The 23,690-nt window shown below is 41.5% G+C and overlaps 1 protein-coding gene across 2 annotated transcripts in view; it reads left to right on the top strand.

Annotated features, from left to right (window-relative positions):
• The window catches only part of LOC130904745 (syntaxin-1B), a 34,478-nt gene extending 14,715 nt beyond the window's left edge, over positions 1-19,763 (top strand). Inside the window, exons 3-10 of one of the 2 annotated variants that reach the window (XM_057817713.1) lie at positions 4,604-4,703; positions 8,070-8,144; positions 8,222-8,295; positions 10,401-10,509; positions 10,589-10,662; positions 13,575-13,712; positions 13,782-13,892; positions 14,033-19,763. In XM_057817713.1, coding sequence (XP_057673696.1) covers positions 4,604-4,703; positions 8,070-8,144; positions 8,222-8,295; positions 10,401-10,509; positions 10,589-10,662; positions 13,575-13,712; positions 13,782-13,892; positions 14,033-14,113 — 762 coding nt within the window. In that variant the 3' untranslated portion in view covers positions 14,114-19,763. Of the gene's footprint in view, positions 1-4,603; positions 4,704-8,069; positions 8,145-8,221; positions 8,296-10,400; positions 10,510-10,588; positions 10,663-13,574; positions 13,893-14,032 lie in introns of both variants that reach the window. The other variant, XM_057817712.1, reaches the window with a different exon arrangement.
• The last annotated feature ends 3,927 nt before the right edge of the window (positions 19,764-23,690 follow it).

The following is a 23,690-nucleotide window of genomic DNA, read 5'->3' as shown; positions in this document are numbered from 1 at the left end:
TTGTATTACTGATAGTAGCCTTTGTTACTGTGGTCCCAGCTCTCTGTAGGTCATTCACAAGGTCCCCCTGTGTGGTTTTGGGATTTTTGTTCACCACTCTTGTTATCACTTTGACGCCACGGGGTGAGATCTTGCATGGAACCCCAGATCGAGGGAGATTATCAGTGATCTTGTTTCTCTTCCATTTTCTAATAATTGCTCCCACAGTTGATTTCTTTACACCAAGCGTTTTACCTATTGCTGATTCAGTTGTCCCAACCTGATGCAGGTCTATAATTTTGTCTCTGGTGTCCTTCGACAGCTCTTTTGTCTTGTCCATAGTGGAGTTTGGAGTGTGACTGACTGAGGTTGTGGACAGGTGTCCGATAATGAGTTATAACAGGTGCCATTAATACAGGTAACGAGTGGAGCCTCGTTAAACCTCGTTAGAAGAAGTTAGACCTCTTTGACAGCCAGAAATCTTGCTTGTTTGTAGGTAACCAAATACTTATTTTCCACTCTAATTTGGAAATAGATACTTTAAAAATCAAACAATGTGATTTTCTGTTTTTTTTTCCACATTCTGTCTTTCATGGTTGAGGTTTACCCATGTTGACAACTACAGGCCTCTCTAATCTTTTCAAGTAGGAGAACCTTCACAATTGGTGGTTGACTAAATACTTATTTGCCCCACTGTATGTATATGTATGTATGTTTATAGGCGCTTTGGATTTTTCACTATAGTTTAGTTTGATTTAAATTATTTTTTTCAGTAATTCAAGTCATTTTTATTAGTTTTAGTGTAAAATATATAGTGTTTTAGTTTGTTTTTGTTTTAGTTTGTTGCGCATTGATTTGTAGAGTTGTCCGATAATTACATTTTAAGTGATATCACGATATTGTCCAACTCCAAAAATATGATACGGATACCCATATATGCGGTCATGGACTTTACATATTATGGCTAATTGTATTGTGATGTCCACTGGATGCTTTAATGATGATAAATGTAACAACTTCAACGTTTTCCAAATAAACATTCTAGGAAAAATAAGAGAACAATTTAATTTAAACTTAATTTTAATTTCCTTCATTCAAGGCAACATGCACATTGGCCCAAAACCGATAATGAAAAACCGACGTATTGTCTGATATCATTTTAAAATGCTTTTATCTGCTGATTTTATCGGCTACCCGATATTATCAGAAAACTCTAGTTATTTGTAAGGTGCAAGAATATTTCAAAAAAAACCAAACAAACAGAAAAAAAAAACTCAACAAAAGGTACATTATCATTGTCATTACATACTGTATCTAGTGCAGCCAATTGCACTGATACATGAGCATTCACAGCTAGTCTTCCTGGTTTAAATCAAATGAATACCTATCACCATCAGTGGCATGCAATGAGTTAAGTACTATGAAAATACATTTAGGTTAGTTTTGTGAACACACAATACAGCTTCAGTTAGTTATAATATTTTTTGTTATAGGTTTTATTGATTTCAGTTAATTAAATCCTTTTACAATTCTACTTTTTGTAATATTGGTTTGTTTTTGTTAACCTTGGCATCCACACACACTTAAAGGGAAATATAATGATAATATAAGAAACACAAATGACGTACATGTGAGGGTTGCTCAAAGTATTTACTGTAATTTTCAGACTAAAAGCCACCACTTTTTTCCTTCATTTTGAATCCTGTGGCATATAATCCCTTGCGGCTTATTTGTTGATTTATTTGGATTAATAGGTATCACTTTATTTGACAGCGGCGTCATAAGACCGTCATAATTACTGTATAACATGACACTATCATGGGCATTACTGAATGCTTATGACAGATGTCCATAAATGTCATCCGGCAACTTATGTATGTCACTGACTCCATTTATGTCCAGCTCGGAATTTTCACATCCATTCAAAAGTGAGATAACTTGCCGAATAACATTACATGACATCTGTTATAAGCATTCATTAATGCTCATGACAGTGTAATGTCCTAATTATGATTGTCTAATGACAGTCTTATGGCGCCACTGTCGGATAAAGTGTTACCAAATACCCTAACTTGCAATCAATGATACAACTGGAAGAATCAAAATAAGAAAAATTTCAAAGTATTTGAATGCGAAAAAATATTTGAGATTGAAACATTTGCATTTGAACACTTAATTTTTAATTGAAAAATTTTTCTTTGATTGAAGCAATCGGTTTTGTGATTGGGCCATATTATGGGTAGGACATATGGCTAAATCATTCAATCCCAAAAAAAAGGTCTTCAATCAAAATTTTTTTTAATTTAGACCCATTATAAAAATATATTTTTCATAATATATCATTTTTGTTGCAGTTTTATTGCTTTACAAATATTATATATTTATATAGGAAAGTCAATTACATGCACTGGCACTTTTTGGCCACCGGGGGGTGGCCTGCCCCCCCCAAAATCCACTTATGTCCCGTCCACAGCAAAAATCTACATGCAGGTTATGCTGTTATATCGTCCCTATCAATATTGTGATCAAACCTACGCCCTTGTAATGGACCCATTTCAAGGAGTAGGGGGAAATTCTAATTGCCGTGTAAGAGTTTTACTAGTCTCGGTGAGAAGGTGAATAGTTGTTTTGTTGTTGTTGTTGTTGTCCGTGAACTACATTTCCACTCAAACGCACATCGAGGTACCAATTAGCTCAGCAAGGAGAAGTATGAGAGTCATTTTTTGAGTGTCCAAGAGCTTGCAAAACTTGGATAAAAAAAGTGTATTTATCAAGGTTTCGTCAGCCGTGATTGTGTACATCCGTCTGCCGAAACAGCCCGATAGCACAGATGTAAGTAAGCCTACCCCTCTGCTATTGAATGCGTTGTTGACATTAGCGTGCCCTATAGACCCTACCCACCGACGTCATAAAACCACGTGCTCGCTGTATGGTTCCGCCCACTTGTCCGTCATTTTGTCTCTGTATTAGCATTGGTTTCAATTGATCGAGGAATTTAAAATGCATTTCATGGAAGACCCGGTGCTTTCTGATGCCGTAAACTCACTGGATGTGTTGCATAAAAGGCGTTATGTGGAAAAGCTTCGTTCTATACAGTCGCCAGATCCATATTTGATGCCCAAATCGATGTTTTTCGACCCACTGTCTTCGCCCTGTCTGCCTGACATCTGCTACGCTGATATTTACAATTATCTTGTCCACACAAAATCAGCCTATTCTCACGAAAATTTGAAAAACACTTTAAGAGCTTGGAGGCTTATAAATACTTCGTTGCTGGTTGGGTGAAACATGTCCTCGTCCACGAGAATTCGGCAGGAATCTATCTTGTGCTTGGAAAGGTGAGTTACGAAATTTTCAATTCAAAATCTTTTGTTATTGCTAACGTCCACTGTCAAGTCTAATGTATTTCATGTCGTTTGTCAATGGAGTTGAGGCTTTTAATGTTTATATGGTTTAGCTATAGCACTCTCACTACATACATACGTGTATGTTGTCGGCGATTAGCCTAGCAATGATCTTAATTGTGGTTATTTGTCAGCCCCGTAGACAGTTTCTTTCACTTGGTACCAGCTAAATATTATTCAAAAAAATAACGATGGTGGAAGAAAGGGAAGTCACAAACATTTTGAATTTGAAACTATTTCGTACTACGTCGTATGTTGTCGGCGATTAGCCTCGCAATGATCTTAATTGTGGTTAATTGTCAGCCCAAAACCCTCTAAGTATATCTTAAATGCATCTTACCGGATATAAAATGACTACTACATAGTCTGTGGTGATTTTTTGGTGCCCAGTTTTCACGTCGAATTGCAGCCGTCCATTTTGCTCTCCTCTTTGGATCCCTCGGAATACGGTAAAACTTCAAGTCTCTCCTTCCATCTTCTCTGTTAATGCAACCAACAGCCACACACGCCTTCACCATTTTGATTATTAATGTTAAGGAGCAGAAAAACACGCCGTAAATAGGAGAAATGTACGTAGCCGTAACAGGTTAACACTATGTTTTGACGGACAAGTGGGCGGTACCATTCAGGAGAGTGGAGTTGTGACGTCACGTGGGTAGGGTCTATAGTACGAAAATTATGGTAAGTATGCAAATAGTAAATTTCTTTGATCTCTGATAATAAAGAAAATAATATTTAAACATAATAAAACAAAACCACTCACAATCACAGCCATTTTGTGACATACTAGGCGCATGGAAAAATGGGTATTATTGACATCATGAGGAAGGGTGGGCAATCTAGGAGACTCAAATTTGATTGGCTAAAAAGGTACTGGCTTTTAAAAATGTCTTCCACCTCTTATGTTGGCCACTTACTGGATATACTGGCTTTTAATTATATCTTCTCCACTATTACACATCAGAAAAACATAATTCTGTGTTTTTTCTATTTCTCACTCCAGATAAATCTGTTGTCCGTCCCTTTAAAAATGCACCTACACAGCATTTTACCACACTATCCATACACACACCAACATTGGTTCAGAAGCTGTTACACATGCTAACCGTGCCAACATGGCGTTGAGGCGTGAACAACAACTTCCTGTTCATGGAGACGCCATGTGTCATGTTGGCATGTTGTGACAGGAAGTGTGTGTGTTTTCGTATTTGTGCGCACAGGTGGAAGAGATCCGCGGCTGCATCGAGAAGTTGTCTGAGGATGTGGAACAGGTGAAGAAGCAGCACAGCGCCATCTTGGCGGCGCCCAACCCTGACGAAAGTAAGCCAACGCTAGCGTGGCGGCCTCTGGTGTTGGGCTGGGATAGAAAATGTCCACCACGGGGAGTCACGTGATTCAGTCACACCACGTATGGTGATAAATTGGCTCTAAATTCTGTAGTTGTACCTCAAGAAAACAGGTTTGCATGTACTGGACAACACTAATCATAGAAAGATCAATCAAATCTTCCTTAATGTACATTTGTGGATTTTGAGATAGTGATCAATATACAGTCCCTGACAAAAGTCTTGTCGTTTATCCATTTTGTAGAAACAATTGCTAATAATCTGACTTTTAATCATTCAATTGGTTTAAAAAATGGCTTATATGAAAGCTAAGACCCTCCCAAATGATGTTGAATGTACACAAATATATTTGTTTCACTGAAAAAAGATTTTTCATTTAATGAAGACAGTCTTGCATGCCTCCCAGAGTTCATCAACATTCTTGGGTTTCGTCTTCCATGCTTCCTCTTTCATCCAGTTCATGTCTGGTCACTGGGCTGGCCAGTCCTGGAGGATCTTGATCTTCTTTGCCTTGAGGAACTTTGAGGTAGAGATTGAAGTATGCGATGGAGCACCATCCTGCTGCAGAATTTGTCCCTTTTTATGGTTAGGAATGTAAGAGGCAGCTAAGATTTGTTGATATTTCAGACTATTTATGTTGCCTTCCACCCTGCAGATCTGTCGCACACCCCCATACTGGATGTAACCCCAGACCATGATTTTGCCACCACCAAACTTCACTGTTTTCTGACTGAATCTCGGATCCGTGCGGGCTCCAGTAGGTCTCCTGCAATATTTGCGGCGACTGTGGTGTAATTCAATAGAAGATTCATCTTTAAAAATCACCTTTTTTTCCCACTTTTCCAGCATCCATCTTTTTGACAGGCTGTGGGCTTTGGCAAATGCTACACATTTTTTTAATTGTCTTTTGTTTAATGCTGGTTTCTGGGCACTGATTCGACCATGGAGGCCATTTCTAGACAGAATTCGACAGACTGTTCTGGTTGACACAGGGACTTCAGGTGACCAGGTCTCGTGGAGCTCTGCTGCAGTGGAAAAAGATCAAGATCCTCCAGGACTGGCCAGCCCAGTCACCAGTCATGAACATCATTGAGCATGTCTGGGGTAGGATGAAAGAGGAAGCATGGAAGACGAAACCCAAGAATGTGGATGAACTCTGAGAGGCATGCAAGACTGCTTTCTGTAAAGAGCATACGACAGGAGAAAAAAAGTCTTATATAGCATTATTATGTGAATTAGAATCATATTTTGAGACGATTCGATTACATACAACAATATAGCAAAGCGCAGATGATGAGAAATTAGTCTTTTAATCTGCCGGTTAGCCACGCCTACCATTATAGGGCTCTAGCGTCCCCAACAGGTGGATGACATCAGCGGGAGACTGGGCTCATTGGTTTTACTATTCAGCCCATTGAGGGGTAATTATTCAGAATGAGGAAAACGCGACGAATAGAGCCGCAAAATGTCATTGTTTCAGTCTCTCTACTCCAATATTTTTACAGGATATTCTATTTATACAAGTATTTTCCCCAATTGCTAAATAAATGGCATGGTCATGACAAATAACAGTCTTGTGCTAAATGGAATATGAAATCATAAAAATGCACTTATTCAGGACGACATGGCAAAATTACTCCATAATGGTCAAAACTGTCAACTTCACCTTTACTGTCGCACCTCCCAAACGATATTTTATGACACCTAAATCGGACATATGTCATTTCCCTTCCCCGGCTTCGGAGAATGTAAACAAACCAAGAGGCGTGACAGCTAGCCGACATGCTAACCCGAACCAAGTGATGTTTCAAAGTCTTCGAAGCGGAAAATCACACATAACTAGCCCGGATTATTTGACATGACGACTGGATTGTCGATTGTCTTTGTGGACCGGCAAACCGCCCGGCGGAGAGCAATTTATAGCTCGTTCCCCGGAGGAGGGCAGCTGCAGTTGTTGTGCAGCTAATGTTCAGCTAATGTGCATGAGGAGAGCTTTTTACATGCCTATCAGTGATCAAACATAAATAGTCCTTTATTTAAAGAAAGTTTGTAGTGTTTACTTTGTAATCCCTGTATTCGTATTTGACATAATACAAAACAAGATGTATACTCACTTCCTCGTAAGTCCAATAGTAGGGCTTGTTTTGGCCAATATCCACGGTGAATGGGAACCTTTTGAAACTCCAAAAAGGCGCATATGCCTCTCCCTCATAAAGCAAGATTTTTCTGCAGCCGTTTGGCTGGCGTGATGCGAAAAATAAACGTATTAATCCAAAAAAATCAGCTGAATCCTTCGTCCTCATGCACAACAGTACGGCTGTAGTGAAGAGGACGTCTTCAGCCATACACGTCACTGCGCCCTCCTCCTCAATGCAAGACCCAAGCCGGAAGTCACTCATTTTCATGCCGCGGGATTCAAAAAACTAAATAAATATAGCGATCACTTCCACACACATCCAAGCGGTCCATATCATTCAGGAGCATAGAATACCGCGTGTATTATGAAATAAACATGCTTTTTCGTGTCACATGCACTTTAATGTTCCTGATGACTTCATCAATAAATTGTACGAATCCTTGCCAAACCGCATGGACGCAGTCCTTCAAGCCCATGGAAGTCATACAAAATATTAAATTTGGATCTCACAGCACCACTACTTAATTCGCTCATGTTATGTAACATATTTTTGTATTTGAAGTACATTTTTTGTTCAATTCTCACACTACTTTCTGTAGGCGACAAAACTTTTATCTTGCCAAAATTTTACCTTTATGTCTTCATTAAATGATAAAACTTTTTTCAGTGAAATAAATATATTTTTGTACATTCAACATCATTTGGGAGGGTCTTAGCATTCACATGAGCCATTTCTGATACCAATTAAATAATTAAAAGTCAGGTTATTAGCAATTGTTTCTACAAAATGGATAAGCAACAAGACTTTTGTCTGGGACTGTACTCCAGCTTACGACTGAGAGTTGATATCATGCACTTTATACTCAAATACTCCTGAACCAACTCATATCTATCACATTTTCGACCCATAACATTGATATGCGCACGTGATCAATGACAGATTTTTTTTTCCTCCCATGATTCCTTGTTTCTCAAATCTTTCCTCGCTTTCTGTCAGCCACGTTTACGTTTGCATGTTGCATGCCGACCAGTCGTCTGCGCCCGGCGCATCCGCTCACTTAAGCGCACGTGAGTTTGGTTTGTCAGGTTTACCCTTGCTAAGGTTTCAACCACCTTTGAGGCAAGGCTTGATGGGAAAGGTGGCGACCTATCGCTAGTCAGGACGTTGTTAATGTGCTGAGCACGTTTTCATTTGACCGGCAGAGACCAAACAGGAGTTGGAGGACCTGACGGCCGACATTAAGAAGACCGCCAATAAAGTTCGTTCGAAATTAAAAGGTAGATTCCCGACAGGAAGTCAGGCGCCGGCTGGATGCCTAGTCGCAATAACAGCATGGGCGCGTGTGTTCCCGCAGCGATCGAGCAGAGCATCGAGCAGGAAGAAGGTCTCAACAGATCCTCGGCCGACCTAAGGATTCGTAAGACGCAGGTGAGCCATGGCGACCCGTCAAGGCCTTTGCCGCCTTTCCAGAAATGAGCTACACTTCGAAGTAGATTGTCCCGATCCAGGTTTTTGCACTTCCGATCCGATACCGATATTGTTTTGCACTTCCGATCCGATACCGATACTGGCCGATACCGATACCGGCCTATCTGAGCATGTGTTAAAGTTTAAAGTTATTTAGCCTCCTTACTTAGTTGTGAGACTCATGTTGAAAAAGGTTTTAGTACTCTTGATAACAACTAGCCAGCTGAATTAGGTGAGTTTGAATAACACACAACGGTTGGTAACAAGAAACTGACCTGTTTATTCAGTGACAAACACAAAACAATATAAATAACAAACAGAAATGGCATAGTCAGTAAAAGGTGCAAATAATATTGTAAACTGTCTTAAAAAAGCAAAACGCAAAAACAACCTCAGTGGAAAATCCCTCAAACCCCCCAAGCTATTAGATCCTTTTAATGTTTCGTGCATTAGTTACAAAAATTTTATAAAAAGCCTCTCGGGTTTAAATAAACGACTATTCCAGTATCAAGTATCAACATTTTAAAACAGTAAATGAAATACTCAAGTCCCCATTCTGTATCAGCAGCTTTAAACTACATTCAATTCATTTAATTTTGCGAATAAACTGTTAAAGTTGTTAAAATTGCTCCCGTTATTCCATTATTTCCCTTCTGTCTACTTTCGACATGTGAAAGTTTTAAAACTGTTTTGAAGATAGATTCAAGTCATGATTTTGTCGATTTAGGAGTATTTTAGATAAAAAGTTAATTAGGTTCGCTTGGAAGGTTCACAACAGCCTACTAGGGAAGTCTCCTGCTTTAAGATGGCGACTGTTTACTAATGCAACTAGTTTTCAATACTTCAATGTTGCTAACGCCCTCGAGTCTGTCATTTTGCATCTAGTTCTATATACATATGATCTCTATTATCTACAGTAAAACGATGTTGACGTAGTTTGTAGCGGCTGTCAGCAGCAGTCAGGTATTCTTGTGTTTTTTATCCAGCGGCATGAGTTGAGCTTAAGCCGTGAGTTTAGCATTTGCATTACCCGGGTCTACGACGAGCATGATGTTTACTCTTGGGACGCAATGCCGTCCGTTCCTCATTACGTCTCGAAGACCGCGTTGTATATTAGTTCTGCTTTACTTGACCTATTTCAATAATCGGAATTTGGACGTTTGTGAATCGTTCTCGAATCTTCCACGGCCGAATCGCTCAAGGATGTAATGACGGCTGGGCATGTTGTACAGTGGTTCTAAGTGTTGGATGGTGCGTCTTTACTCACGAGAGATAATGGCTCGTCATCCAGAATGAATTCTTCGGCAATGACTCTTGTTATTCCCTTGGCTTTGGGACTGTCGAGTGCCAGTTTGTCACACATAGAAAAAGTTTCTGCCAGTGTTAGTTGAGTAGGACCTTTCTTTTTGTCTTCGGTTTTCTTAACATAGTTCTTATATTGTTTGTGGTGGTATTTCGCTAAATGCTTGATTAGGTTGCTTGTATTAAAACTTCTTACAGCTTTACCACCACGCTTGACTTTATTGTGGCATATGTTGCACTCTGCCTTTTCGTCTTTGTCGTACTTGAAATGAACCCACACAGCTGACATTTTTATCGATAAAGTCTCTCGGTAAATTGGGAGACCGTAATGTAAATGTAGTGTGTTGAAGGTGTGCCGTAAAATGCGGACCGGATTTTAGGGAAACCAAAGAAAAAACTGGAATGGATTATGTAAATCGGTGCACTGGAAAGCCCGGACCGGATCGGAAGTCTGGATCGGAATTTTTCCGTGTTGGCCGATCCGATACCGATGCGCATTTTTTTGCCCATATCGGCCTCCGATCCGATTCAAATATCGGGTCGAGACATCTCTACTTCGAAGCAAAATTAGTGCTGGTACTAATGGTACTCATACCACAATTTCGAGAACCAATCACATTCGTCTTCACTGATGACATCTTTCCACTCTCTGATGGGTTGGTTGGATCTAAAACTAGCAAAACAACATGCCTGTAGTGTTCTGCACCCATGAAATCATGCTTGTAGCTTTAAGAGGGAACCTTACGCAATTTGGTTTTCCACAGCACTCGACGCTGTCCCGCAAGTTTGTGGAGGTGATGACCGAGTACAACACCACGCAGTCCAAATACCGAGACCGCTGCAAGGACCGCATCCAGAGGCAGCTGGAGATCAGTAAGACACACGCGCTACAAGCGCATCAGGCCACTCGACGTGCACATACGCTAACCCCTATGCGCCCGTGTCTGTGTAGCCGGAAGAACCACTACCAACGAGGAGCTGGAAGACATGTTGGAGAGTGGCAAACTGGCCATCTTCACCGATGATGTAAGCACCGCACCCGAACTATCCAACACGGCCGCCATCCGGCCGATGGGTGCGCTGACACATCAAGTGAACACGGCCCCTGTCACAACACCTCCGTCACATGACCCAACTGGCAGCGTGAGCTTTTCATTTGAAGGGGACACTCTGTATTGCCCCGCCCCCTTCATTTGATTAGCTCCCAATGTCCGGGGGTCGCGTGAGCGATGGGTGAAGTCCTGACCACCTGTGACATCGCAGACATCGGCTAATGAAGCTCAGAAGAAAGAAGCTGGGGTCAAAAGTCACTATAACTAACCCGATACGTAAAACCTGCATCACTTTTTCTTGATTTGCAACAGCGCTATAGATATACGTGTGAAAAATTCAGACATAGAAATACATTATTTTCCAACCCACGTGTCTAACTGGAATTATGTATTTCTATGTTTGAATCTCTCGCGTATAGAGCTATACTGCTATCGCGACTCAAGAGGAAGTGATGCAGCTTTCGTGCATTGCCAATGCAAATCGGGTAGCCGGACAAGTTTTACGTCAATGGTTAATGTAATTTTCGTCTTTAGTTCGTGTACAAAGACCATATCGAAAAGTTTTCAAGTTTAAAGCAGTCGGCATGTAGGTAGAATAATAACGTCTATGCCAGATTTTATCACATAAATTTTGATCGTGCCATTGCGGCTCGTGAAGACAGATTCAGTACATGCGCAGGACCAAGCGGTTAACCAGACCACAGATCGCGTAGATACCGACAGCGCCATCGCGTCTCGAGAGTGAAGCAGACTTTGCGCATGAGCAGGACCAATCGGTTAGCCAGACTCGTGATAGGTTTTACGTGAAAGTTTTCAAGCCATCAGCGGCCTGGTATGAGGTTTATATGCCTGAATTTACTGCGTATACAGTGGAGCAAATAAGTGTTTAGTCAACCACCAATTGTGCAAGTTCTCCTACTTGAAAAGATTAGAGAGGCCTGTAATTGTCAACATGGGTAAACCTCAACCATGAGAGACAGAACGTGGAAAAAAAAAAACAGAAAATCACATTGTTTGATTTTTAAAGAATTTATTTCCAAATTAGAGTGGAAAATAAGTATTTGGTCACCTACAAACAAGCAAGATTTCTGGCTGTCAGAGAGGTCTAACTTCTTCTAACGAGGTCTAACGAGGTTCCACTCGTTACCTGTATTAATGGCACCAGTTTTAACTCATCATCGGTATAAACGACCTGTCCACAAACTCAGTCAGTCACACTCCGAACTCCACTATGGCCAAGACCAAAGAGCTGTTGAAGGACACCAGAGACAAAATTGTAGACCTGCACCAGGCTGGGAAGACTGAATCTGCAATAGGTAAAACGCTTGGTGTAAAGAAATCAACTGTGGGAGCAATTATTAGAAAATGGAAGACATACAAGACCACTGATAATCTCCCTCGATCTGGGGCTCCATGCAAGATCTCACCCCGTGGCGTCAAAATGATTACAAGAACAGTGAGCAAAAATCCCAGAACCACACGGGGGGACCTAGTGAATGACTTACAGAGAGCTGGGACCACAGTAACAAAGGCTACTATCAGTAACTCAAAGCGCCGCCAGGGACTCAAATCCTGCACTGCCAGACGTGTCCCCTCTGCTGAAGAAAGTACACATCCAGACCCATCTGCAGTTCGCTGGAGAGCATTTGGATGATCCAGAAGAGGACTGGGAGAATGTGTTATGGTCTAATGAAACCAAAATAGAACTTTTTGGTAGAAACACAGGTTCTCGTGTTTGGAGGAGAAAAAATACTGAATTGCATCCGAAGAACACCATACCCACTATGAAGCATGGGGGTGGAAACATCATGCTTTTGGGGCTGTTTTTCTGAATGGGGCCATGTATCGAGAGATTTTGAGAGAAAATCTCCTTCCATCAGCAAGGGCATTAAAGATGAGACGTGGCTGGGTCTTTCAGCATGACAATGATCCCAAACACACAGCCAGGGCAACAAAGGAGTGGCTTCGTAAGAAGCATTTCAAGGTCCTGGAGTGGCCTAGCCAGTCTCCAGATCTCAACCCCATAGAAAATCTGTGGAGGGAGTTGAAAGTCCATGTTGCCCAACGACAGACCCAAAACATTACTTCTCGAGAGGAGATCTGCATGTAGGAATGGGCCAGAATACCAGCAACAGTGTGTGGAAAGCTTGTGAAGAGTTACAGAAAAAATTTGGCCTCCGTTATTGCCAACAAAGGGTACATAACAAAGTATTGAAAGGAACTTTTGGTATTGACCAAATACTTATTTTCCATCATGATTTGCAAATAAATTCTTTAAAAATCAAACAATGTGATTTTCTGTTTTTTTTCCACTTTCTGTCTCTCATGGTTGATGTTTACCCATGTTGACAATTACAGGCCTCTCTAATATTTTCAAGTGGGAGAACTTGCACAATTAGTGTTTGACTAAATACTTATTTGCCCCACTGTATGGTAATGTATTTCTATGCCTGAATTTATTGCACATTTGTCGATAGCGCTCAGAAGAAGTGAAAGGCTTAGTGCAAGAGCAGGACTAATCGTTTAGAGCAGTTACGTATGTCGATTTTGAGCCTGAATTTTCCGCGTATACAGTATATTGATAGCGCCATCGCAGCTCGAGAAGAAGTGCTGCAGGTTTATGCAAATGCGTACAACGGATCAGGTATGTCCCACAGGCCCTAGTGGTTGAAAAATAATGTATTTTTAGCTCTCTACCACATATATATCTAAAGTACGTTCCCGGCTCGAGAGAAATGTGCAAAATCAATCGTGTAGTGAGTCACCACTGACTTGTGGATGACTCTTTATGGGTCTGACTTCTTCCAGTCAATGTCTTGACAATGATTCACCCGTCGGTGACTGGGGTCAAAGGCGCCAGCTAACTTGCCAATGGTAACTTGTTAGATCAAGATGGATTCCCAGATGACCAAACAGGCCCTGAATGAAATTGAGACCCGGCACACTGAGATCATCAAGTTGGAGAACAGTATCCGAGAGCTCCACGACATGTTCGTGGACATGGCAATGCTGGTGGAGAGCCAGGTACGCATCACACTTGGCCGCGTCGCCGCCACCCAGTGCGTCGCTAACCCACGCCGTGACGCTTTTCAGGGCGAGATGATCGACAGAATCGAGTACAACGTCGAGCACTCCGTTGACTACGTGGAGCGAGCTGTCTCCGACACCAAGAAGGCCGTCAAGTACCAGAGCCAAGCCCGCAAGGTGAACGTCATTCACTCGCCCCTCCCAGTCAAAATGGTTTGGATGTCTAGTGCTGTCAATGGCACTGAAAAATTAGCATTAATGGCCAGTCCTCCCAGTGGCGCTGTTAACATGTTGTCTTCGCGTGTCACCCTCCTTAGAAAAAGATCATGATCATCATCTGCTGCGTGATCCTGGGCGTAGTCCTGGCGTCCACCATCGGCGGGACTCTGGGCTTCTGAGCTTCCGGGACGCCCGTCGCCGTGACGACGCCCGTCACCGCGACGACGCCCGTCGCCGTGACGACCGCCCGCGACAGCCCGACGGAAGCCGGAGAAGAAAAAGCCCAAAAACTTGAACCACAAATGCAAGAAGATAACCAATCAGCAAACGGGACACACTTGGGGTGGGCCGAGGTCCCGAATTCCCGTCAAAAGCAACACCCCCAAATGCACCCCGCTGTCCGTGTATCGCGCGTAAACCAGCTCACACGCCGCCCGCCTGCATTTTACTTTGCTTCTTTCTTCTTTGGAGCGTCGCTTTCATTTTTTTGTTGTTTTTTGTTTTCAAACGGGATGGTGACTTCGGCGCAGAAATAGTCTGCCATCCTGCCACCCCCCCCTGACAAACACACACAATGGCTGTGTTCCGAATCCCTCCCTGTTCTCTATCCGGCGCCCGATTATGTTACAGCGCGTTAACCCCCGCATATTGACGTTCCGACATTTTTTTGTGTGGAGGGGGGGCTATCCTCCTTTTTTTTTGCAGAAAAACTCACTCCCAGGCCAAAAGCCATAACAGTATTGCCGTGGTGGCGTCTTGGTGCCGAAGTGAGTTGAGGAGTTTCATTTAGACAAAAGTTTGCTGCCATCTTGTGGCATCTTTAGGCAATCACAATACACTATAACAACGTTAGGATAACAAATGTATGAGTTGTGGTGCCAAAATATCCTCAGTAGAAGTAGAGCTATTCATTTTGTAAAATATTCATTGGATAGATGTTATTATATTTCATTTCTTTTGACGGCAGGTACACCAGCTTACGTTTAATGACGCCAGCCGCAAGTCAACTCATATTGAAAAATCCCTGTATAGTGATAACAAGGGAGTTTTCCATTCATGGTTTCAGCCCTAGAGTCAACTGTATGGTATATTATCTGAAAATCCCCATCCGGGTATAAGGAAGCCTTCAAGTTAACTTTGATATCCGTTATAAGAAAATCCCTACATAAAGTACTACTTGTAATCCTACAAGGGGGCAGCGGGGTTAGTTGTCACAATTTTTACTCTTTCATGAATATCTTTAACACGTCTTAGAATAGTTATTGATACATTTACAGGGAAGCTTAATATCTTAGAAGGATTTTACATCCTTTTCATTTTTTATTTATTGAGAGTCATATCGTATCAATCCAAGACTTTCTGACACTTGGTGACCATTAACACACTATAGAGTTGGCTGCAGTTTATTTAAATGGGATTTTCTTTAAGAAATGATGACAATCTTCTGAATGAAATCAAAGGTTATTTTGAACACAATACATTAGACACAATAATGTTAACATTAAAAGTTTACAATAGCACTTCTATGTAAAAGAACTAGGGCTGTCAAACGATTAAAATTTTTAATCGAGTTAATCACAGCTTAAAAATGAATTAATCGTAATTAAGCGCAATTCAAACCATCTATAAAATATGCCATATTTTTCTGTAAATTATTGTTGGAATGGAAAGATAAGACACAAGAAGGATATATACGTTCAACATACTGTACATAAGTACTGTATTTGTTTATTATAACAATAAATCAAGATTGCATTAACATTATTAACATTCTTTTAAAGCGATCCATGGATAGAAAGACTTGTAGTTCTTAAAGATAAATTTTAGTACAAGTTATTAAAATTTTATATTAAAACCCCTCTTAATGTTTTCGTTTGAATAAAATTTGTAAAATTTTCAATTAAAAAATAAACTAGTAGCTCGCCATTGTTGATGTCAATAATTACACATTGCTCATGGTGCTGAAACCCATAAAATCAGTCGCACCCAAGCGCCAGCAGAGGGCGTCAAAACACCCAAAAACACAAGTAACAACTGCACATGACACTGTACTGTCATTTTAATCTGTTTGAGCGGGGCATGTGCGTTAATTGCATCAAATATTTGAACGTGATTAATTAAAAAATTAATGACTGCCCGTTAACGCGATAATTTTGACAGCCCTAAAAAGAACATATCATTTTTTCTGGTTATCGTGTAAAAACAAGAACTAATTGCACAGGTATTAAATACAAAATGATACTTAGTCCAGAAGCGAACATCTTTTCTGATAGCTACTCACTGTCTAAAACAGTGATGACAGACATGAGGTTGCTATGCGCACTGCCTCCACAATGTCGCATTTTATATTTATTTCTATTTTATAGAGTGTTAAAATTACGTTTATGCAATGCACACAATTTCACGGCAACTTGTACAGTGACAACACCCATCCTTTAAATGATGGTGTGACAACAATTTCCATCCAAATTGTGACAACCAACCCAAACTCATGTATTAGGCTAAAAGCTAACAGCTCGCAAGCAACTGGCTAGCTAGCTAACTGTAGTTATGTCCTGCTACTTTTTAATGGTTACTTTCATAACTAGAGTGTAAAATACCATAAAAAGATAACCTTAACATTTTTAAATGAAATTGCCTCTTACCTCAAAGTGATGTGACATTCTACAGTAAAGACAATGTAGTTTTTTTTAGTGACGCAATTATACTGATATTATACTATATACTATAGTAGCTATTATAATGCAATATTATACTGATATTGCGCAACACCACCCTCTGGTGGACGAGTTATAGCATGAATGACAACCAACCCGTGTGACAACCACCCCGGTTCTTCCCTATTCAAAGGATGTTTTCAGTATAAACGTTCCCCTTCTTTTACTTCCTACCACGACAAATACTCTGTGAATAGTATACATATCCTTGGGCTGGCAGTGAATGAGTAAAGAAGGCTTCCCAACACAGCCAATGTGTCACACGGCTCCCGAGACCGCCCCACATTGGTCACTCACGTCGGTCAACGCTCCGCCCACGGTTACCCGATGGATTGGAAGGAAATCCGATCTTTTTGTAAGGGGGGGCAGGTTTCCACGGCAACACATCAAGCAAAGGGTGGGAGGAGCGGAGTCAAGGGTGGGGCGGTCAAATCTATGCAGTTTAGATACAAGCGCGACCGGCCCCGCCCACTGAGCACCGCTCCGCCCACCACAGTCTGGAGGCCACGTATGTTCGGGGAAAGGTTTTACGGCGCTCCTTTCGCGCGACCGCCTCCGGTCACTTCCTGTTGACGTCGCTTCCTTTCGATGTCACTTCCTCCCGCGGACGGTGACCCAGCCGTCTTTGTCGCCGCCTTCCGGCCGAGCGCGTTTGTGCTCGTCCGGCGCGGCACAAACGGCGCTCAGCGTTCAAGCAATAACGTCGGCCGGCGACCGCTCGCTTGTCCTGAACGTCGGCATCGCGAGCGGCTCGGACGCTAACAGGAAGGGCGATCCGGCGGTTTTGTTCATTTTGCGCGTGTGCTGTAGTCGTTAGCGCTGTTAGCTGTGTGACGTGTCGTGGCAAACAAAAGCGTCGGTAGCTTCTTTTCATTCCTGAAACCAAAAGCGACTCGCGTGTGCACCAAAGTTTTGTCGTGTTGTGTTGAAACCAAACGTGTCGAACGCGCCTCCTTGCTCGCTCGCCTCCTGGCAACCAATCCCGTGGCTCCTTTTCCACGGCTGTTTGTCAAATGGACATTTTGACGGGTTGGTGAGCGCCGCTGTCATCGTCCCTCGCAAACGTGGCGGGGCTAAGTGTTCGGAATCGTTTGATTTCGCCCGATCACCGGAAAAAATGCTGATTTATTGATTCAAGAGTCTGGTGTGATGAACGAATCCCGGTTTCAGAACGAGTCGAGTCCACGATAAAAAATTCCGAAGACCGCGTTCAGAATGAATCCTCGTTCCTGACTACGTCCACATTAAAATTAAACATATCTAATGGACATTTTTGCAGTTCAAGACCAAGGAATTCAACTATTCTGAGGATGTGTTTTTCTATGCGATTACTAGTGTTGCACCGATACCATATTTGGCTCACGATACAGATTCCGATTGTGTGGTATCGACCGATGCCGATACTGTACCAATACCACATTTTTTTCCTTTTCTTCCTGAATTACTGCACACCTGAAAGTACAGTAATTGCTATCATGGCTTCCTCAGACACTGCTTAACTCATTGCCTGCTGAAGGCGCCAAATTCACAACAGAAAGATGATTGGATGGCATACGATTAGTGATTAGCGACAATTTTAGTGCCGTATCGGTACCGATACTATTATCGGTGCAACACTAGCAATAATATCGGAGGCTGATTATTCCTGGATTTTCGCTAACGGGGCTCGCGGACGACCGAAGGATTCCGAACACAGCCTCGGTGTTGTCCTTTGCATTTCGGAAAGATGACAGCGTGGATCAGGAAGTCCCGCCCCACCCCCCATGCTGCCCTCCTTTGAAGGTGAAAATATTAAGTAAAAAAAATAAAAATAGAATTATTAACGATGAAAAAAGCATGCGAAGCGTTGTGGAGTTTGCATGGTGATGTTTTTTCGTATCCCGACCTGCCGCCACGTTGCGCACTTTACCGCTCATCGGCTCTGTCTTTGTTAGCACGTTAGCACGTCAGCCGGGTTCTTTTCACATCTCCAGTGGCGCCCCCCCCCACCCGACGACGCTCGCTCACCCCCCCCAGATCGCAAACGCGCGAGCGAGCGCTCCAAAGGCCGGCCCGCCGTTAGCATGCCGACAATTCCCACGGCGGCGTCCTCCGTGTTTGTAGTCCCTACGACGACGCGGCGCTCTGTCTTCCTGAAAGCATTCCCCAAACCAAAAGTCCTCCTGGTCCGGTCGCCGTGACAACGCGTTGTTCGCCATTGATCCAACGCTCCGCCCACATCTTTGTGCTCCGCCCCTTCCGAGTCAGTATTCATTTGTATTAGTGGGAGGAGTCAGGAGAAGGACTTTGACTTTGTTGTTGTCGTTGTTGTTGTTCAGATCGCCATGGAGACGAGAATGTGTAATTATTGTAAATAACCACAAAAGATGACCTGCATGTTTATCTAGAAAATTCCCGCCAAAGCGGACAGCGTCCCGGAGCGTCCGGTCAGTCCTCTCGAGCCGCCGCGTCCTCTTTAGCCGCCTTCTGGGCGCCCCAAAGTGCTTCCTCCGTTTTGGCGACTTTGTCTGGGCGAATTTAAGTCGCGCCAAAGACAGACGACGGGTCCCGCGCCGTCCGGCTCGCTCGGGGGGCCCCTCCCCATCCGGCCCCGCCCGCCCACAGGCAGGCCGACCTGGACAAAGTGCAATATTATTTTGGCGGTGCCGAGGCCCGGGACTAAAGAGGACAAGCAGCGGGACGTCCGCTCCGCTCGCCCGTGCCACTTTGACGGGAAATGCAACTTGTGTGTTTCTTTTAGTGTGTGTTTGTGTGTGCGTAGTGTAACGTAAACGCCATCCGTCCCCCCCGGCCCTCCAACCGAAACCACTTACGACCCCAGCCCGGCCCCGATTGGCAACAGCTCCCCCGCCCCTTCCCTCCCTCGTGCTGCTGTTGGCTGTTTTGTTTCCGTTGGTGTGACGTGCCAGTATAACCCCCCCGAGCCTCTCCCACCCCGTCGACCAGTCGCTCTCGCCCCCTCACCCCCTTCCTCCATGGATCTTTAAGATGACAACTCTATGCAGATGCGTCTTTTCTAAATGTGTCCAACATTTTAAGTTCCAACAAAAAAAAAACAAACCCTGACAGAAATATTGAAACATGAAGAAATAAAGAAGGATTGTTCAGTGTTCACACGTCTACTTCCTGTTTCCATTCACGTGTGTGCAGGCACGTGCACTAAAATTTGGGGGAATGGGTACAGATGCTTTTGCGCCCCACCCACAAAAAGGCCACAATCTAGACTTCATAATACCATATTGGCCCGAACAGAGGCGTTGCAAGGGTCCCCGGGGGCCCCAGGCAACAAGCAACATGTGGCCCTTCAAGCGTGTGCAAGTAAGGGGGACAGTTGGACTTGGAGCAATAGCATATTTAATAAAAGTAGGACACTCAAAGTGCCCGGCTTCTACTACATTGGGACATAAAACTACAGTTACATAGTACACTCACCGCTGTCTTGCTTCCTTTTCTCCTCTTCTGCTTTTTTTTTTCTTTCTTTCGTCGCATCCAAAAGGATAACTTCTCTTCATTTTTGATACACGCCAATTTAAAAAAAGCCAAATCGCCGCTCACTCTCACTCTGAGTCACGTGAGGGGGGAGTGTAGAGCGAGTGAAGGGGCCCCTACAGGGAACTCAGACACAAGGCTTTCACTTGTCGCTGTGGCAGTGGAGTAAAGCTGCGTGTGCTAAATCTGTTTGCCCTCTGGGGGCCCCTGCTGGCTGGGGGCCCTAGGCAATTGCCTGGTTTGCCTAATGGGATGAGACGCCTCTGGGCCCGAATATAAGACGGCCCTGATTATAAAACGACCCCCTCTTTTTCAAGACTCAAGTTTGAAAAAAGACTTTTTGAACACCAAATTTTTATACAGACAATAATTACAGTACATTTGAAATAAATGATTATAACTAGGGTTGTTCCGATCATGTTTTTTTGCTCAAGGTCCGATTCCGATCTTTTTCGTTTGAGTATCTGCCGATCCCGATAATTCCCGATCCGATTGCTTTTTTTTTTTGCTCCCGATTCAATTCCAATCAGTCCCGATAATTTTTCCCGATCATATACATTTTGGCAATGCATTAAGAAAAAAATGAATAAAACTCAGACGAATATATACATTCAACATACAGTACATAAGTACTGTATTTGTTTATTATGACAATAAATCCTCAAGATGGCATTTACCTTAATAACATTCTTTCTGTGAGAGGGATCCACGGATAGAAAGACTTGTAATTCGTAAAGGATAAATGTGACTTTGTATATTGTGACTAAATATTGCCATCTAGTGTATTTGTCGAGCTTTCAGTAAATGATACTGTAGCCATTTAACTGTTCTGCCCAAATGCATGATGGGAAGTGCAACCATGACTGTGCGTAGTGGTACCAATTGATATATCTTCTCTGCGTTGGGAAATAACATAGGGTGTTAAGAAAAAGATCAATTACTACCTTTCTTCCCCACATTGCTTCCCACAATATTTCTAATCATAGGGAGAGGGATTGTAAGGCTTTAGCCAATTAAAAAAAGGTTCGTAAGGCTGCCAAAATTCACTCTACTCATTTTACGCTGCTTTTTAGCTATATATATATATATATATATATATATATATATATATATATATATATATATATATGTGTGTGTAAAACAGTGCCATTAAAGATTGAACGCGACACTGCGTGAGTGGGTTGTGCAGCACATACGTTAATTGCGTGAAATATTTTAACGTGATAAACTTTTTAAAAAATTAATTACCGCTGTTAACGGGATAAATTTGATAACCCTACCTTAAGCCAAAACTAAAGACTCTGGATGAGTGTAACATATTATGTCTGTAACCTTAAATACAATTAGAAAACGATTTAATTAAAAAAATATATATATATATATGTATTTAAAAAAGGCATGTCCGATATTTTTTTGCCGATTCCGATACTTTGAAAATGACGTGATCGGACCCGATCAATCTGGATGACGATCGATCGGGACATCTCTAATTATAACAATATATTTGAGAGAAAAAGCATGTTATTTTGCCTCATTCAAATATTAATATCTGAACATTTAAATATGTAAACTAAAGTGCAATCACATTCGTAAATAAATGGCTTCTGGTTTTTGAAATGTAAATGAACCAATCTATTTTGATAAAACAACAAAATTGCAATAATTGCATTAACCTTCAAAGTGAAGTCTAACTGTAACTGTAGTCTTGCAACAAATCTGAATAAGGAAAAACATTGCAATAAAATAACTAGGGCTGTGAAACGATTAAAATTTTGAATCGAGTTAATCTCAGTTTAAAAATTAATTAATAGTAATTAATCGCAATTCAAACCATCTATAAAATATTTTTTCTGTAAATTTGTTGGAATGGAAAGATAAAACACAAGACGGATATATGGCAGAAAACACTCAGGTGACTTGAAGTTCCGCTCTAAGACCCCCAATTTGGCCAAATTTCAAAATTGTCTGATATGCATGTGTGATACATCATTGGAAACCATAAAATCTCAATTTTCTAGGGGAAGAAAAATTTTGGACAGGAGGGCATTTAAAAAAAAAAAAAAAAAAAAAGGTAGCAAAACCCTATCTAGAGGTGAGAGCACGCCAGTGCAGAATTACAGACGCCACAACTTTAATGAGATATTATTGCGTACTTACCTTGTTTCGATCCAAAAATTCCAAGTGGCACGTATCACTGAGTGTCAAGACACAGCTGTGAATGGCCACAGGTGGATTTTTGAGGGATTTTATGGGTGAAACATGGTAATATAACAAGGGTCGCGATGCAGAAATGGCAGACATTAAGGAGTGGTTGAGATTTTCTTTTTCATATATTTACCCTTTTAAACATTTTTTTTTTCAATTTTTCTTTGTTTGTATCAATTATTTACCATCTAAAATATTGGGGAAAATGCGACAGTAACAAAAAAATACAATTGAGCGATAGTTATGAGGTAGATATCCGTGACTTTTTTACAGACGCCATTTTTTTCATAGTGACGTCATTTGTTTAAAAGTTTAAAATATGCAAGTGAATAATTTTTTTAAGTTGTTTTTTTTTTTCCGTTTAAAACAAAATATTAGACATCAATTTATGATTGTAAGCTAAAAATGACGGACATTTTGAATAAAAAACATAATTTCTTACCTTGTTTTCATGGCTAGGTTGAAAAAAAAAACGGTTGCGCGACATTTGTAAACGGAGGTTTTCAAGGTAAAACGGGCAAATTAAAAATAGTTCGGGGGCTTCATGCGCCATGAATCTGCTAGGGCAGCATATAGACATATTGTTCTATCAAACACAACAGTCGTTCTGGCTTAGAATACAGCAGTTTCTTTTAAAGAGGAGTGCAAGAGCAGAAACTGCTTTTTCAGTCTTGTCAGTTTTCCGCCATATACATTCAACATACGGTACATGAGTACTGTATTTGTTTATTATAACAATAAATCAACAAGATGGCATGAACATTATTAACATTCCGTTGAAGCGATCCATGGATAGAAAGACTTGTAGTTCTTAAAAGATAAATGTTTGTACAAGTTATAGACATTTTATATTAAAACCCCTCTTAATGTTTTCGTTTTAAAAAAAATAAACTAGTAGCTCGTCATTGTTGATGTCAATAATTACACAATGCTCATGTGGTGCTGAAACCCATAAAATCAGTCGCACCCAAGCACCAGCGACCAAACACCAAAAAACACAAAGTAACAAGTGGACATTACACTGTGCTGTCATTTTAATCTCTTTGAGTGGGGCATGTGCGTTAAATGCATCAACTATTTTAATCCCTGAATTCTTTATAGATATGGATGTAAAACAGTCTCAATTCTTGGTTAAAAGCAAAAAAAAAACAAAAAACTGGCAGTTAGCTTTAATTTTACGTAAATATGTCGAATGTGCTGCTAGTATTTAAAGTGCGTACGACAGGAGAAAAAAAAAAAAGTCTTAAATAGCAATATTATGTGAATTAGAATCATACTTTTAGACGATTTCACTTTATACAACAATTTAGCAAAGCGCAGATGACGAGAAATGAGTCTTTTAATC

The sequence above is a fragment of the Corythoichthys intestinalis genome, chromosome 16, assembly GCF_030265065.1.
Source record: "Corythoichthys intestinalis isolate RoL2023-P3 chromosome 16, ASM3026506v1, whole genome shotgun sequence".
Lineage (NCBI taxonomy): Eukaryota > Metazoa > Chordata > Actinopteri > Syngnathiformes > Syngnathidae > Corythoichthys > Corythoichthys intestinalis.
This window is presented reverse-complemented; position numbering and strand designations above follow the sequence as displayed.